Below are 17,839 nucleotides of genomic sequence, written 5' to 3' on the forward strand. Positions count from 1 at the left end.
CCTCAGAAGCACATTTCTGATTGTGTAAGTATGTCCTCTCAGGGCATGATAAGCCCGAGTAGCGTGATCCAGGCAAATAACGAGAAGCCGAAGACTCCCGGCGTTGAGGGCGCTGGGTGGAAGCAGTGGATACTTGGTGGGCTGCAGGCCCGGTTCTAAGCACTTATGTGAACTTTCAAAAATGCACTGGTCTCCTGTGCCATCAAGTGGCCCTTGGTCCTGGACAGTGACTCCCTTAGCATAGGTAACCATCTCCTGGGATCTGTCTAGAACTTTCCCGATCTTAGCACTCAAAGTCCAAAGTCCCAGGAAATCCCTCAATGTGGGCAAATCAGGACAGTGGGGTCCCCTGCCCCACATCCAGATCTACTTACTTCTGGTTTTTTGTTTTTGGGGGGGTTTTCTTGCCTTTGAATTTACACCTTCGGAAAGTGCTTTAGAAGCTGCCAGATACCTCCAGCTGAAAGAACATTTTTTGAAGGCTATAAACAAATTCAAGAGTCTGAGTTGTTGGTTAAAACTCCCAAAGAGGAGCCAGCTTAGACATCTTTGTTTGTTCTTTTCAATTTGAACATGATTTTATCATTTGCAGTCGGCTTGGCTCTTTTGTGACTCAGTGGTGAAGGGATTTATCCTAGTTTTTTTGGTAACGGTCTCGTTAGGACAAATAGACCCATTTGCTGAGCTAAGAAGTTTTTTCTCTTTTCTGTGTTCTCCTGTGAAACTGCCAAAGAAGCCAAGTTGTTGGGTGGGTTTTTTTTTAACTTCACTGTTTAAACATGTGAATCAAACTATTTTTTCTTTACAACCATCATTTTCTTGTCTTCCTCTTTTAAACAAGCTGATCTGTTTTCCAGGAGTTTCCAAGTAATTAAACCCAATTAAAATCATTAAATTCTTTCTTTTAATGACAACTTTATTATTAAAAGCAAACCACAAGGAGGAGATTTAACTGGCAAAGCCCTCCATTGTGTGCTAATCCGTCCCTAACCTCTGGCTGACACTTCCACGAGATAAACCCCACAGAAGAGTGAGGCTGCTTTAATGAATAGCTTTAATTAATACTTTTCTTCCTTGTGGCAGCATAATTATTTGTTCAGCTTGTAAACAGCTACTTGGCAGTGATTTCTTTAAAGGCCCAGTTGGCTTGCATGGTGTGATGGCTTTGATTGGTTTTGTGTGTTTGTGTGGCTTTTTTTCTTTCTTTCTTTTTTTTTTTCCTTAAAAGAAGGGGAGAGTTTCCAGAATAGGTGCAGGAGCACGTTGTCCTGAAACCTGGGGTGTCAGGGTGATCCACAGAGAAGAAAAAGCAGGGCCAGCGCAGGTGGCGGGCTGCCTATATTTTCGAGAACCGTCTCCAGAGTGGGCAGGTCTGCAAGCCTGGGCAGGGTCCCTGCCAGACACAAGCCCGGCGAGTGGCAGTCGGGGTGCTAAAAGGAGGGAGGGCAGGAAACTGCAAAACGCCAGGCCAGCCTCCCACCCCGTGTCTCCCCTGGCCTTCCCTTCGGGTGACAGCAGGGGTGATGCTGGGTGTGGCCAGAGAGGCCCCAGAGGAGCGAGTCTGTGAATAAGAGTGACGAGCCCACAGGCCACGTGTGTCCCCAGCCTGGCACCCCTCTCAGGTGCTCTCCGTGTGTCTGCTCACTGACTTACCGTCGCTCGGGGCAGGTGCTGGAGTTACCCCCACCTCCCATGGACAGGAAACGGGCCCACGACGTGCCCACAGTCACACACGTTCTGCGGGCCTAGGGCAGAGCCCAGGTGCGCCAGCAGGTGTCAGGCTGCAGCGGTGGTTCTGAGCCACTAGGTCACACTGCCCCTGGGGATACAAAAGTGGCACCTTTCACTCAGCTGGGTGGGAGATTTAGGTGTGAGTTTTGTTGTTATTGTTGTTGTTGTTGTTTTAATTTTAGTTCATCACTCAGGAAGCAAACTTCATTAATAAGGGTGCTCACTCTACAAACACAATGTTCATTGGCACTAAGGATGAGAACTGTCATTTTTTTTAAAGATTTTATTTATTTATTTGACAGACAGAGATCACAAGTAGGCAGAGAGGCAGGCAGAGAGAAAGAGGAGGAAGCAGACTCCCTGCTGAGCAGAGAGCCCCATGTGGGGCTCGATCCCAGGACCCTGACCTGAGCCGAAGGCAAAGGCTTTAACCCACTGAGCCACCCACGTGCCCCCCCGTCATTATTTTTTAATGGTTTAGAGCAGTGGTTCTCTGCCAAGGGTAATGTTGTCTCCCAGGACCCCGTGACAAAGTCTGGAGGCATTTTTGGTTGTCACAACTGGCAGGGGGCTGGGGGAGGCGGGCACTGCGCACCACAAGCACCTGGTGGGGAGAGGAGGCCGGGGTGCTCCCACGTACCCTGCAGTGGCCAGGACGCCTGCCATGACAAAGAATGATCTAGATTAAATGTCAACAGTGCCAAGGATGAAAAAAACCCTGATCTATGGAATCTTCAATTTTTTTATTCTAGAGATATTTTGTAAACATGCAAAAGTAATTCTTTTTCTTTTAAGATTTTATTTATTTATTTGACAGAGAGAACACAAGCAGGGGTAGTGGCAAGCAGAAGGAATTGGAGAAGCAGGAATTGGAGGAGCAGGGAGCCCAATGCGGGGCTTGATCCCCAGACCCTGGGATCATGACCTGAGCCAAAGACAGACACTTAACCAACTGAGCCACGCAGGTGCCCCATAAATTACCCGCCCCTAATAGGTGGCTTCATTTACATTGTTTTTAATTGGCTAGCTACATTAATTAGTTATCATGGTGATCTTGACTGTTGACCATGCCACGGAAGCTTTTCCAAAACACACGTAAGGGGCTAAGAGTTCTTAACCAAACATTAGCTAGTAAAGAACCTTGCATGAGTATCTGAAGACCCCTTCCCAAGTCCCCAGACACCAACTTTGATTTGTGACACAAGTTTCTTTAAGAAAATGCCTCATGAGGAGCATGAAGCAGGGTTAACTCATTTCACCATCCAAGAAGCTTTGTGCTAAGTGTTCAGAAATCCCCAGGTGCCTCTTTCAAGCCACCAGGACTCCCGCACCCTGGGAGCATCCAAGCTGTGTCTGGAGCAGAAAAGGTAAGCAGACAGTCCAGGACAGCTTGCCTCTGGGACTGGTTCTGCTCAGAGACTGGAACTGGATTTAACACTTAGGATGTCAGACTCTCAGCTGCTCGGAGCAAAGACAGGACTTTCCAGTCCTCATGTCCAAGGACCAATCATGGCGTTCCAGCAGAGATGCCCTAGTTAGGAGGAAAGAAACGTCACTGGGACTCACCGACCGTGGATCACTGTGAGAACAAGGCAGTGTGCACAGGGTTGTTTTTTGTGCGATTGTTGGATGGCCAGCTTCTGAAAAATACTTTCAGAAGCACTGCATTTGATAACCATTAGTGGATCTAAAGAGACTCAAGGGGGCGCCTGGATGGCTCAGTTGGTTAAGCGACAGCCTTTGGCTTGGGTCATGGTCCTGGAGTCCTGGGATCGAGTCCCACATCGGGCTCCCTGATCAACGGGGAGTCTGCTTCTCCCTCTGACCTCTCTCCTCTCATGCTTTCTCTCTCTCTCTCTCTCTCTCTCAAATAAATAAAGAAAAAATAAATAAAGAAAAAAAAAATTGAAAGAGACCTTAAAGTCAGTGACCGAAATGAGTCTTTCCACCGCATATCTCCTTTCTGACTTCCACAAGGACATCCTAAAAAGTTATGGGCTGCCAGTAAGTGGGGGAAAGGCTGGGCAAAAGAAGGATTCGGAGACCTTCGGGGGTGGCTAAAGCGATCTGATTTCCAGCCTCAGCCAAGGTGTCTGGTTCCCGCAGCCTGGCCTGGGAGGCAGGCAGGAGGCAGCTGAGAAATGAGGGATTTACCGGAGGGAACTTCTCGTTTCCATATCAAGTCCAGGAAATGAAAGGCACAAATGCTCAGAGGCAATAAGGGGACATCCTTTCCCAGCCCTGGGCCCTCCTTTTATCCTCTCAGAAGCCCAGCAGTTATTAGAAAGGCGAGCCAGCCTGAGACCTGAGGAAAGAGGCGGGGCAGCGGCCTGTCATTTCTCCCAACTTTGCAAGTGCAATTTAATTAAACGAACCATTTATTTCATTAAAAGTAGAGATCAACAGTTTTAAATCAGGCATTTGCAAAAAGAAAAACCTCGTTACAATCTGCCTTAAGCCTCCTCTCCCAAATAAAATACTTTGTGCTGTTAGTTCCTGTGAAGACGTAGTCCACGAGGAAACTGGGTAAGATTTGGGTTTCTTAGATAGTCACGAGTTTGCAGCCCAGCTCTGCCCCTTACAAGTAGCATGACCCTGGACAAGTCACTTCATGACTTTGCATCTTGATTTTAATGTAAAACAGAAAAAAGAAGATTCAAGGGGGAAATTTATTAATGTCAGTGAAATTCACAAATGCTGAGACATCCATTTAAAAAATACTTACCTGGGCACCTGGGTGGCTCAGTGAGTTAAAACCTCTGCCTTTGGCTCGGGTCATGATCCCAGGGTCCTGGGATCGAGTCCCACATTGGGCTCTCTGCTCGGCAAGGAGTCTGCTTCCTCCTCTCTCTCTGCCTGCCTCTCTGTCTACCTGTGATCTCTGTCAAATAAATAAATAAAAATCTTTTAAAAAATAAATAAATAAAAAATACTTACCTGGAGCAACTGCTGTTTACTGGGCTGTGTTCCAGCCTCAGGGGCCATGGCAGGCAGTAGCTCTCCCAGAGCTTGCCTTCTGGTTGAGGGAGAAAGACCAAAAATCATAAATAAGAAAGAACATTTCAGAACATGCTAATGCTATGAAAACCTATACCAGGGTGAGGGAGGGAAGTAGAGTGAATGTGGTTGGCATCAGGGTTAGATGGAATGATCAGAGAAGGCCTGTCTGATACTGAAAGTGGGAACCAGATGTCATTAAGGAACCAGCCATGAAAGCACCTGGGGGAAGGAAATTCCAGCCACAGGGAACAGCAAGTGCAAAGGCCCTGAGGCCAGAGCGGGTTTGGCAAGTTGAGGGAGCAGAGAGCTGGGTTGGGGAGAAATCGATGGTGGCTGCTAAGAGATGTTAGCTTTACTCAGAGGGCCAGGGGAAGTTAGTGGATTTTAAATGAGGAAAAACAGTTCTGATTTTTGTCTTAACAAGAGTACTCTGGCCGCCTCATAGACCCCAGATCTGGGCGAGAAGAGAAGCAAACTATATATGTAGCCCAGCACACAGACACAGTTATTCTCTTCCTCCCACAAATCTCCTTCTCTTGGTGAGGGACTAAAGGCCCCGGGGAGGGGCACCTGGGTAGCTCAGTGGGTTAAAGCCTCTGCCTTCGGCTCAGGTCATGATCTCAGGGTCCTGATATCGAGCCCCACATCAGGCTCTCTGCTTAGCGGGGGCCTGCTTCCCCCTCTCTCTCTGCCTACTTGCGATCTCTCTCTGTCAAATAAATAAATAAAATCTTAAAAAAAAATAAATAAAGGCCCCTGGGAAATAAGGTAAAGCACTAAGCATGGGGCTTAGCACTTAGCAGGCACTCAATAACCAGGAGAGCTGTAATAATGAGTCTGCTTATTTGGAGGAAGCGTGTCTTAATCCCTCACTTTTGAAGCAAGCGGGGAAATTGAAGTATAAGGACAAAGTGAAAACTGAAGTCCTGTGGCAAACAGGGACATTTGGAAACTACAGCCACATGGGCTCTGCTCCCTCCCTCCCAGCGCCAGAGAGTGACCTGCCCTGAAACACATTGCAGTGACTTAGGGGCTGGGCCCAAGGACCCAGGGGGCATCCTACAGGACCAGCCAGAGAGTTCTTGGCTTTGTGCAGGACAGGAATCTAATACAGCCAGGAAGAAGATAGCCCCGTTGACTGAATAGCGTGAGAGAAAAGAGTAGAGCGGACAGGGTGTCTGGGAGACTCCGAAAAGGAGAGGTGAGTCTCCCTGCCACTTGGGGTTAGGGGATTACACTGGACAAGGGTCCGGGATAGATGTTCCTTCAGGAATCCAGGGTAAGGTCCCATCCGGGTGAACAATAGGTGTTATTCCCTAAACCACCCAAGGCAGGGGTGTTGATGCTGATGTCAAATGCGGTTTGTTCGAAACTAATGTCTTCGAGCTCGGGATCCGGTTCTTACATGTTTTCAGGTGTTTGGGGGCCTAGGACGAAACTCTGAGAATGATTCACTCTCTTGCTTCCCCCTTGAGACGGGGACGTCACTTCTTTGGTTGACTCAGATGCAAGGTGAAATGTAGAACAGGAGTAAACAGGGCCTAGCAGAGAAGCAGCAGAGAGAGAGAGAGAGAGAGAGAGAGAGCCTTTCCGAACTGCTCCCCTATCTTGGTAGGGGACAGTCGACAGAGTGCACTTGGCCTCTGGATTTGAGTCACTACTTCGCCTCCAGATTTTCCTAAAGCAGATTTCAACTTAATCACCCCATCAAAAGCCCCTTTTTCATTTTTAAAAAAATTTTTAAAAGCCCCCTTTAAAGTAAATAACTTAAAATGCCCCATTTACTACGCTGAAATGAAAACCTAAATAATACAGCCCACCCACTCAAAACATTAAAAAAAAAAGCATATAGTATCGTGAATGTAACATAATGAAAAGAAATAAAAGAAAAAACATTTTTAATATCTATTTCAATATGTAAACACCCAGGCCTGACCACAATAGGAGACACAGTGAAGGAATGTGGTATGTGTACCTGCTTCTCATTAAAAAGATTTGCATTTAAGAGAGGAAAAGCCAGAGCCATTCTGAAGGAGTGGAACTGGGTGTTTATGGAGTTTCTATCACATCAGCATGACTGGTTAAATCAGTGGCCATTGGGATTGAACTCAACCTCCAGCCCTTCTCCTCTCCCCCCAGAGGTCAGGGAGTGGAGCAGAAAGTTCAACCCTCTAATCCCTTGTTGGTTTCCCTGGCAACCAGCCCCCATCTTTTTAAGATTTTAATTATTTATTTGACAGAAAAAGAGATTACAAGCCGGGGTAGCAGGGAAGGGAGAAGCAGGCAGGGAGCCCAATGCTGGGCTTGATCTCAAAACCCGGGGGTAATGACCTGAGCCAAAACCAGGAGCCACCCAAGCATCCCTTCAGGGATTTTGCACAAGGCATTTCATTAACATAAACTCACTGTGGTCCAAAGGGTCTTGATCTGAACAAGACACCCAGTTCACCTTCAGTGCTCTCATCACTTGGGAAATTCCAGGGTTTTAGGAGCTCTGTGCCAGGAAAGGGGACAAAAACCAAATATATATTTCGTATCACACACTCCCAAGTACTACTAATCACCCCACCCCAGCCAATTACTATGACCATGAAAACCACCAGTCCTTCTCTAGGAGCTGGGCCGCCTCTGCCGAGAACCACTGCCTTAAATCCTGGTACAGGAGACGATGTGCCCAGAAGAGCAGCATTTTGTCATTTCATCTTCGCCTGATGTGGAAGGCAGACCAGTGGCCCCTGAAAGATCTCCACGTCCAGTCTTCAGGACCTGGAACTGTTACTTTCTATGGTAGATGTGATCACGAGGGTCCTTGCAGAGGGAGGCAGGAGATCAGAGCGCAGAGCAGGAGACAGCAGGACAGAAGGAAGGCGTTGAAGCGGAGGCACTGGGCGGGCAGGTGGCCTCCAGCAGCTGAAAAAGGCAGCCCAGGGAGCTCACACCGCTGCTCATCTTCGTGCTTACCTCCCAGCTACAGTGACTGGAACTGATTTGCCATTTATGGCATGATAAAAAACTCGTTTCTCAACTATATGCATTTAAGTTAGAAAAAAGCAGGGAGGGTAGCTGAGTTAAAGGAAAATGTTAAGTTAGCCCAGTTGCCCTGCGGAGGACAAAACTTACAAAGGTGTAACGAGTATGGCCGTGGGTTGGAAGATACCAGGTTAAACGAGTACGTGGGAATTTCCAAGAAGGGAAAGTTTTCTGATGGAAGATTCTGGCCCCTTCTGCTTTTTGCTTTATGGTACCCAAGCACCAGGGAAAGGTCATCACACATGCATTATCCTCCAGGATTCCTGGGAGGGACTCGTTGACTGTCTTCAGATGAGGAAACTGAGGCCCAGGAAGTATGAACATCTCATCCAAGGTCATGTCCTTGGGTTTGGGGGGGGGGGTGGTTTGAACTCAGGTCCCACGAATTGCACGGTTCATGCTCTCGGCGATTTTGGCTCCATGGAGCTGCTTGTCTGTGGCCACTTGCACGCACACGTTTGAAAATGGAGACAGTTTGGGGTCATCATTTGCCGGAAGCCAGTTGCCTCATTAGTGCTGTGTGAAAGACAGATTGATGTTCTCAGACCAAGATAATTACTGGATCTTGGTTTATATCACCTTGGGAAGGGGTTGTTAAGAGGTGCCATCAGAAGACAAGACATTCAGTCTTTCTAAAGTGCCACGTGGCAGAACTTGATTGTTGTTAAGATGTGGAGAAACATTTGAGCTTGACCACTGGACACTGGCAATGTTGGAAACACCCAGACATGGGGAGACAGCCAAGCAGAGTCAAGAATTTTAGATTATAAGTGACAAAAGCTCAACACACATTAGTTTAAGCCAAAAGGGAAAATGTATCTACTCCTATGACCAATATGTCCCAAAGGGGACTTCAGGAACAGTGGGATCCAGCCCCCACATAATTTTGTCTGAACCTATATGCCCTGTCAGGGAGGCTCTGCCAGTGTGGTGACAAAGATGGCTGCCAGCAACTTCCGGCAGAAGTTCTCCCAGCTCGCACCGGGGTTGAGAAGCTGCCACTTTCCCAGCAGTTACAGCTAACGTCCTGGTGCCAATTCTCAGGGGCTTCCATTGGCCGGATGACCGACCATCCGTCACAATGGCTCAGCCCAGGCCTGGGTTACGAAATCATCCTGGGAGGCCAATAATGGGTATTATTTTTTGCTAAAAATTAATAACTGCTTATTTATAGACTTGAAAGTTCATTCCTAGAGAGATTAGGTCTCTGCACAATATCATGCCACTGCCCCTTTACCTCACTAGTCGGTGTTTCCCTCAAGACCACCCCCAGGCTCGATGAGCTGCTAGGAGGACCCACAGGACTCAGAAGAGCTATTATGTTCACAGTTAGAGTTTATTACAGTGAAAGGACACAGGTTAAAATCAACAAAGGGAAAAGGCACATGGAAGAAGATCCAGGAGAAAGTAGAGACCACCTTCCAGAATCCTCTCCCAGTGGAGCACAGACGTTCCAGAGACTTCCGCCGGCACTAATCTGACAACACATGCCTGGTGTGGCCAACCACTGGCGCTCATCTGAGCCCTGGTGTCCAGGATCTTACTGGGCTCTGTGCTGTAGGCACACAGCACCTCAGCGACCCAGACTCCAGCCCCCCAAAACAAAATCGGGCACTCTCCCTAATTCCATTGTTAGCAGACACCGTCCGATCAACCTGTACTGCATAGCCCAAGGACTCAGAGCTCATCCTGCCAAGGATCAGTCTTTTTTTTTTTTTTTAAAGATTTTATTTATTTATTTGTCAGAGAGAGAGAGAGCGAGCACAGGCAGAGTCTTAAAGAGGACCTGCTTAGGAATGCAAAGGGTTCTAGCAACATGGGCCTGCCTAGTTAACCCTTTCCTGACAGACGACCTCCAAAGCTTCACAGCAGGGACCCCACAGGAAACCAACCAAATGGCTCAGCTCCTGTGGAGACTGCTGGATGCTGGGCCTGGTCCATCAGGATATCCCAGGGGCGACGTCACGCTTTTTTCCAGTCACACAGCTGAATCATGGAAGGTAGACACGTCCTCAGAGCAAAGACACCCTGACAGGCATCATGGCATAACCAGAGGATTGTGGACTATGGTGTCAGATCAGACCTGAGTTCTAGTCCCAAAGCTGCCTCAGGAAGAGAGGCATTTTATACCATGACCCATCTCTGCCCCTCCCCCACCCTCCCTCTGTCTCAAACACACACAAAAACACACTCCAACTAAAATAGAAGTTCACCATTACTGGGAATGGCATACTTGGGTATTTGTCATCTATTCTGGGCATTGGCAAACTTTTCCTATAGGGGTAATAAGGGGCACTTAGATGGCTCAGTAGGTTGAGCACCTGCCTTTGGGTCAGGTAGTGATCCCGGGGTCCTGGGATTGAGCCCTACATTGTGCTCCCCACTCAGTGGAGAGCCTGCCTCTCTCTCTCCCTCTGCCCCTCTCCCTCACCCCATCCCCACTCATCATCTTGCCCTCTATCTCAGGTAGATAGATAGATAGATAGATAGATAATAAATATTTTAGACTTAGGCTAGGCTCTGTAGCAACTATCAGCTCTGCCACTGTAGCACAAAAGCAGCCATAAACATTAAGTGGACAAATGGGCATCACTGTCTTGCAATAAAACTTTATTTACAGAAACAGACCGTGGACCACAGATTCTCTTATATTTCTTCCATTCTTTTTTTTTTTTCCCCTTTGGTAATGCTGGCCATTAAAGTAAACTTTCAGTAACGATTATAACCAGCACTTTGAAAAAGCCGTTTGATTCTTACAACAACCCTGTGTGGTAAGTAAAACCCCATTTTACAGAAGACAGACTGAGGCGTGCTGAAGTTAAGTAATGGTACAAGGTCATCTAACTGGTAAGAGGTGGAATTGGCCTTGGACACAAGCAGTCTGGCTGAGAGCCCACTCTCTTAGTCTCTACTCCAGAGCATTCAAAAAGTAGCTGTTAACATTATCACTTAACCAGCCCCGAAATAACCTTAAGGCCTTGAGTCACCTGAAGTTTCAGGATCAGATTAGGACGAACCCTCCTTTTGTTCAAAGGGTTGTTGTGATGTTGAATAAATAGTGTGCGGATCTCACTTCTTTGAATGAAACATGCATTAAAACCATCTACAACCAAAGCACTACATGCTTAAAAACAGAAAACAGGGTTAGCTCAGAGAAGAGATTTCTATAGTGGACAGGTAGAGTTACTCATTTAAATGACTGGTTAAAAACTTGGACTCCTTTTGAAATGAAAATGTTGCCTTCTAATAGATAGAGGAATGGGAAGTAGACGTCCAAGAATATGGCTTGAAATGGGGATCTTGTACATTTGGGCATGATGGAGACTTGGTATTAAACAGCCACTGTTGTCTTAATTAACCCAAATAACATTTGTGTTCAGAGATAGAAACCTCCAAGAATCGTAGGCTGTTTTCTTCATTCGAGTTTGTTTGACGTCAGATTAATTTCCTTTTAGGAAAGATTTTCATTTTCACACTCTTACTGTATCCCGTCCATCTAGGAGACACAACCGTGCGTGCATCACAAGACAACTGAGTTACCGATCCACAGGGCAGATCTTAGAGCAGCCCAGGTGAAGAAAGTTCCTGCCATCCTCCTCTTGTTAGAGAACTTCACCAGGAAGGCGTAATAATTAGATCCCAGAGCTGCGTCCAGGTCCACAGCTCCCAACCTGAGGCAAGGTGTCAAGGCTTTGGAGCCTCCACATCTGCCTCCTGAATGAACGCTCGCACAGCACAGCTCGCCACGTCACTCTCAGCGCCCCGTAGAACACGTAGAAAAAATCTCAAGTGCCTTTGATTTGTCCCCTCTCTGAGAGAACCACCCCAAACTGTCAAGTCAAACAAAGATGACGTTCCGTCCACCCAACACCACCTGCCCCCAGCACGGTCCTTTGATGGACAAGTTACAAATGGAAGCCTATTTGGGGAGGAAATAACCCTTTTTTCAGTTCTCCCTTCTGGTTTAAATTGATCATTTGTTAAAAACAATCTGGGTGTGCTGTTGCTTATTTAGGAAATGAACCTAAACAAGCTGATGATTTTTTAATCCAAAGAGTATGTCATGATTAAGAGGTGGTTTTCGTACAGTACCACCTGATTTGGGGTGTTCGGGTGTTTTGGGTTACAGACACCGGTTCTTGGCGTGAGGGTTCGAGGACGTGGCCTGGGGGATTTTGACAATGACCAGTGCTGGTGGAGTGTCTGCTGCATAAACCTCACCATGACCTCGGGTATGAGAGGGGTCAGAGTGAGTTTGAATGGGTCATTGGCCTGTTTGTAGCTGAAGAACGTGGCGTGAAGGTTTCCCTGTGTGAGGGTTTATTTGACAGGGTGATGTGCTAGATCAGAAAGAGAATCCCCCTCCAACTTGCACAGAGCGACTTTAGCCAACAGACCAAGGCGGTGTGTTTGTGGAGTAAATTAGGAACAGATTGGGCAGGTAGCAAGAGACAAAACCAGGGGCTTTCTGTTGCCCTCACTGTGGATGTGTTTCATGTCAATTACTGCAGAGTCCCCACCCCCCCCCCCCCCCCGCCTTTTGTTTCTCAGTCTTTGCAATCCTGGAAAAACATTTTCTACTTGGATAAAGTGGTCTGGCTCAGGGTCACACTTTGTATTACTTAATTCCTGGGACAGTTGGGCTCTTCCAGACTTTTCTGCCTCTTACAGCTAGTTTATATCAAATTCCTTAAAAAGAGGTCCCACCTACAGAATTCAGAACAATCCCCAGCCAGCATGAAGGCAGATTTTAGGAAAACCTGAAACAATGAGAATTCTCCAGGAGTAGATGGGCATTCTAAAGGTTCCCCTCAGAAACATCTGGGTGTTTTTAACATTTTGTTTGAAATTTTTTTTAAGATTTTATTTTTAAGTCATCTCTGCACCCAACAGGAGCTCAGATATACAACCCTGAGATCAAGAGTCTCACATTCCACCAACTGAGACAAGTGCCTCAAAATTTTGTTTTAATTTTGATTATATGATAAGTATGTGAATCCCTTCTCTTTCAAAACAATTTAGAATATTCTAGCTCGTGCTAAAGTTTACGTTCATCTTTACCTCGAATTCCTGTCCCTTCCACTGTGCCTTCCAGAAGTAGTTACTGTTCTGACCCTGGGTATAACCTTCCAGAAATTTATAAATATAAAGTGACTATGGAAAATAGGTAGTAGCATTGTGTGTGTTTCTAGTAAATGCCAGTAACATGCAGTACATAACTTTCAGAAAACTGTTAATTTCACTTGGTATTATTTTTTGACATGTCCCTATTAATATGTGGAGATGTGGTTCATTTCTTTCAATTAAATTTAGTTTTCCACCGAACGAATATGCTACATTTTATTGCTCTAGTAACCTTTGGCCAGACAGCTAAATTGTTCAATCTTTGGTATTTACAAATAATTCTGTAATGAAGGACTTTTTACATGTCCCCTGTTCCTCTGATGGGTTTTTCTCTAGGGAATTACTCAGTATGTTCCCTTTTATTTTTAATTTTGCTTTTTTAATCTAGGAAATCCATGCATAGAGTTTAAAACTCATATAGATCTACAAAGGAAAGTGTTAGAGGAAACAGCAGTCCCTAGTGGACCCCACACATACCGTTTCTTTCTGCCCACAGGCAACAACTTCCAACCCTTGCTGATTCTTTTGGTACTTATCTCCAAATTTCTAAGTAACCTGCTTATGTTATTACTTCTTGATTTTTCAATTCCATCTTAGGCATGCTCCCTGACTTCCCAAATTAGAAGATGAGAATTTAGCTCTCTTTCCTCACCCTGGCCCCCATCACACATATGCAGACTTCCTCCCCACATCCTGCTGCTATCAATAAGATGTCATTTCAGCTGTATCAATATTGAACATTTGCCTTCTTCTAGCTACACAAAATACTTTTCACAGACAGCCCATCCCATACGCAATAATTGCTTTTCCTGGTTGATGCGCTGGCCTGGGAGCAGACATTTTTCTATATAAATTCTTTCAGCGGATGAGTGTAGACGGCAGCTTCTCTCTCGTCCAGCGCACGAAGCCTGCTCACCCGTGGTTGGGTGCGCGGCTTCAGAACGTACAATCGCGCAGGGGTGAAATGGTTCAGGGGTGAGTCATGTGTGGAAACACCCCCCCCAAAACCATTTCCCGGGTCACACACCAATTCCCTGCTTGACCCAAAACGTTTGCTTTCCTCGTTTTTTCTTCATTTCTCGCTGAGTACCCTGCCGCCTTCCAGCCAGGACCCAGAGTGCTAAGCTTTGGCTTCTGGGGCCCTCATGAGGTGTTTCACCGAATTTCTGTGTTCCTGGGCTTGATTCTTCACAGTTGTGTGTGTGAGCTAAGATCACCAGCTGCATTTCCCCCCCTTTTTTTTCAGGGTCAAGAAGGGTTTATGTCGTTAATTATTTATTTTTTATTAGAAGTGAGACAGCCTCCTGGTGAAAAATTCAAGCAGGAAAAGATGTGTACAAGGTCCCCTTCATGCCTCCTGCCACCACAGCCTTTCCAAGGCCTCTGCACAAGCAGGGCTGCTCTGGGGCTCCATAACCTGAGTTCACATCCCAGCACCCACTAGCTGCGGGGCCTTGAGCAAGTTACCTAATCGTTTTGGGCCTCAGTTTTATCATCTGTAAAATGGGGAAATAGTAATGCGCAACTCATAAGTCTTTGTGGGGCCTAATTGAGTTAATTTGTACAGTTGCACAGAGAAAGCACTTAAAAGATATTAACCTGGACTATCACCAAGTGTTGTATATCCTTTTAGACCAGTGGTTCTTACCTTGGCCACACATTGAAATTAGGAGGGTGGAGAGATTTCCAAATGTCTGATGCCTGGACTCCATCCTCAGAAATTCTGATTTTATTGGCCCAGGAGAGGGCCTGAGCATCAGGATTTTTTACGTGCTCCCAGTCATTGCAGTGTACAGCCAGAACTGAGAGCCATCGTGCTGAGTATTTTTCACATGTATCAGTTAGGATAGGTGAGGTAACAAGCATCTCCAAGACATCATCCACTTCTCTTTTATGGTATATGCCCGTCCTGGTTTGTTGCAGCTCTGACCCACATCATCTTGTCTCTGGAACATTTAGTCTTGTGAAGTAGGAGGAGAGAACATGACCAACCATACACTGGCTTTTATTGGGGTTTTGTTTGTTTGTTTGTTTTATTTTTTCAGGGTTCCAAGATTCATTGTTTTTGCACCATGCCCAGTACTCCATCCAATACATGCCCTCCTTAATACCCACCACCAGGCTCACCAACCCCCCACCCTCCCCTCCAGAATGCTCAGTTTGTTTCTCAGAGTCCACAGTGTCTCATGGTTCTTCTCCCCTCTCTGATTTCCCCCAATTCACTTTTACTTTCCTTCTCCTAATGTCCTCCGTGTTATTCCTTATGCTCCACAAGTAAGTGAAGCCATATGATCATTGACTCTCTCTGCCTGACTTATTTCACTCAGCATAAATCTCCTCCAGTCCTGTCCATGTTGCTACAAAAGTTGGGAATCCATCCTTTCTGATGGCGGCGTACTATTCCATTGTATCTATGGACCATATCTTCTTTATTCATTCATCTGTTGAAGGGCATCTTGGCTCTTTCCACAGTTTGGCAATTGTGGCCATTGTTGCTATGAACATTGGGGTACAGATGGACCTTTTTTTCACCACATCTGAATCTTTGGGCTAAATACCCAGTACCATGCACTTGATTTTAAAGCTTCAGACCAGAAATGAAACACAACTTCTGCTCACATATCATTACCCACACAAGTCACACAGTCACATCTGAGTCAAACAGGGAGGGTATATTTCAGGGGTTGCCAGACTTTTCCTACAAAGGGCCAGATAATAAATATTTTAGGCTTTGCAGGACACCTGGTCTCTGTGGCTCCTGCTCTCCTCTGCCTTTAAAGCTCCAAACTTGCCATAGACAATACACTGTTGAAGAATGGAAAAAGTCAGGGGCGCCTGGGTAGCTCAGTTGGTTGAGTGTCCAACTCTTGATTTCCGCTCAGGTTATGACCTCAGGGTCATGGGGTCAAGCCCTGCATCAGGCTCCATGCTGGGTGTGGAGCCTGCCGAAGATTCTTTCTCCCTCTTCCCCTCCCCACACTTGCACACACATGCACTCTCTTTCTCTCAAAAAAAATTTGTTTAATGTGGAAATTCATTCCTAGCTTATGAGCCATATGCCAACAAGCAGCAAACCAGATTGGAGCCATGGGTGTCGTGTGTGGGTCACCCTCCTACAGGGAGAAGCTCTCCAGGAAGAGACCCCAAATATGGGTGAAGAGTCCCGCAGTCTATCACAGCCTGTGTATAGGGGAGAGGGAGAGAGAAGGGACCCTTTTACTGCACAGTTTTTCCTTCATATCTTGGTGATAGTTTTACATCAGGAACTCCCACATGACTTTGCTTTTTTAATGGCGGCCTAGATTTCCGGGGTAAGGATGGGCCATCATGGGGTTTTGTTTGTGCGCTTGTTTTTATAATTAATCCTCCTGCGAGGTCACCATGATAGTGCACGTATCGGGAGGAGTCTGACGACATCCACAGAGACCATAGTAAAGAGACAACCAACATACAGGTCGGCTCTCGCGGTGGGTTTTAGACAGTCTGCACTGCTTCCCTGCAGTCTTCTAGGCCTCCCTGGAAGGGGAAAGGCTTGGGGGGGCCCTCCTTTCTTGCTGCCATTCCTGGATCTGGCAACGCTGAGCACAGTCGCAGTTGCAGGGACATTTGGGGGAGAGGGCTAGTAGAAACTAGGGGCGCCTAGAAGGGAAATCTCGGAAGCCGTCAGGCATCATCACCCTGACCGCACATGGAGACACAGCTGAGACCACGTGGAAGCCCATCAGGAATGACCCTGACTGCCTGTCAGCAGGGGGATGGGAGAGAGAGGCGCCGCCGGCAGGTGACTCTGTCCTTTCTTTCTACCAGGACACCACGACGTCGGTGCGCATCGGCCTGATGATGGAAGAAATGATCTTCAACCTTGCAGATACGCATCTGTTCTTCAACGACCTGGAGGTTTGGCACCCCCCGCCCCCCCGTCCCGCATCATAGTCCCCATGCTTAACAACCTGCGGCGGGTTCAGGGGAAGAGATGCGGCCTTCTCTCTTTTCTGCTTTTCCTTTTTCCTTTAGAGGCTAGAAACTTTTGCTGACAACCCCCAAGAAGGCACAACGCTGTGGCCAGCGACAGTTTATTGAAAACACACTTGGCCAGCTGATCGCCACAGCTGCCCCATGCGGCCAGTGGGCTTCTCGCCACTCTGGCGGCGATGACCACTGGCGGTTTCGCTAATCCAATTAAGGCCATGCGGTCGCTTCCTCCTGAAACTTACTATTTAATAAGTTTATTGAGGCAAATTAGTACAGATCCTCCTGGGTCAGTAATAATTAGCAGTGGGCCAGGATGGAAGCTTTTAAAAACAATTTACATTCCCCTGAAAACACGTTTTACAGAGAGAGAGAGCAAGCAGAGGGACTGGTGCTTATTTAGTGTCTGCTTCTGTGCCCGAAGCAAGTAGCAAAAGAGATAGGAAAGGGGAAGGAGGTAGCATCAGAAATGAATTTAACTCCTTTGTTTATATCCAGCCTGTGGCAGAAAGATTTGAGAAGGATTTCAAATGGAAAACATATTTAAAATTGAATTATAAAAGCAAAGCAAAGGAATAGAAAGCTAAGTTAATTAATAAGGGTAAAGCACTGTACCAAAAAATCTAGCTGAGGCCAACTCCTGCAGTGAAGTTCAGAGTTAATCTCTCTGAGCTCCCTAGTAGCCAGAGCAAGGAGGGAAATACAATGCATGACTTACCTCTGATGAAAGAGCAAGCAGCTTTCTACAAGGTGAGAAGGGGTTTGGTGTGGCTTTGTTGTTGTTGTTGTTGTTGTTTTGGCTGATAAGAGGATTAACTGAGGGATCAAATGGCTTTGCAAATTGTATTTGTGTTTTTGGTTTACCAGATTGAAAAATTAAGGTTCCTTAAAATTATCCTGTGTATGAAAGAACAGTCCAGTTTATCTTAGCAGGAATATTTCTTCCTGGAATCAAAAATCCCTGGGACTAGCCTGTGAAGTAGAA

The 17,839-nt window shown here is 46.5% G+C and overlaps 1 protein-coding gene across 5 annotated transcripts in view; it reads left to right on the forward strand.

Moving 5' to 3' along the window:
- Positions 1-17,839, forward strand: part of EYA2 (EYA transcriptional coactivator and phosphatase 2) — a 272,876-nt gene that overhangs the window by 205,507 nt on the left and 49,530 nt on the right. For all 5 annotated transcript variants that reach the window (XM_059407158.1, XM_059407157.1, XM_059407161.1 and 2 more), the window contains one exon: positions 16,693-16,782. In XM_059407158.1, coding sequence (XP_059263141.1) covers positions 16,693-16,782 — 90 coding nt within the window. The remainder of the gene's footprint in view (positions 1-16,692; positions 16,783-17,839) is intronic.

The sequence above is a fragment of the Mustela nigripes genome, chromosome 7 (assembly GCF_022355385.1).
Source record: "Mustela nigripes isolate SB6536 chromosome 7, MUSNIG.SB6536, whole genome shotgun sequence".
Classification (NCBI taxonomy): domain Eukaryota; kingdom Metazoa; phylum Chordata; class Mammalia; order Carnivora; family Mustelidae; genus Mustela; species Mustela nigripes.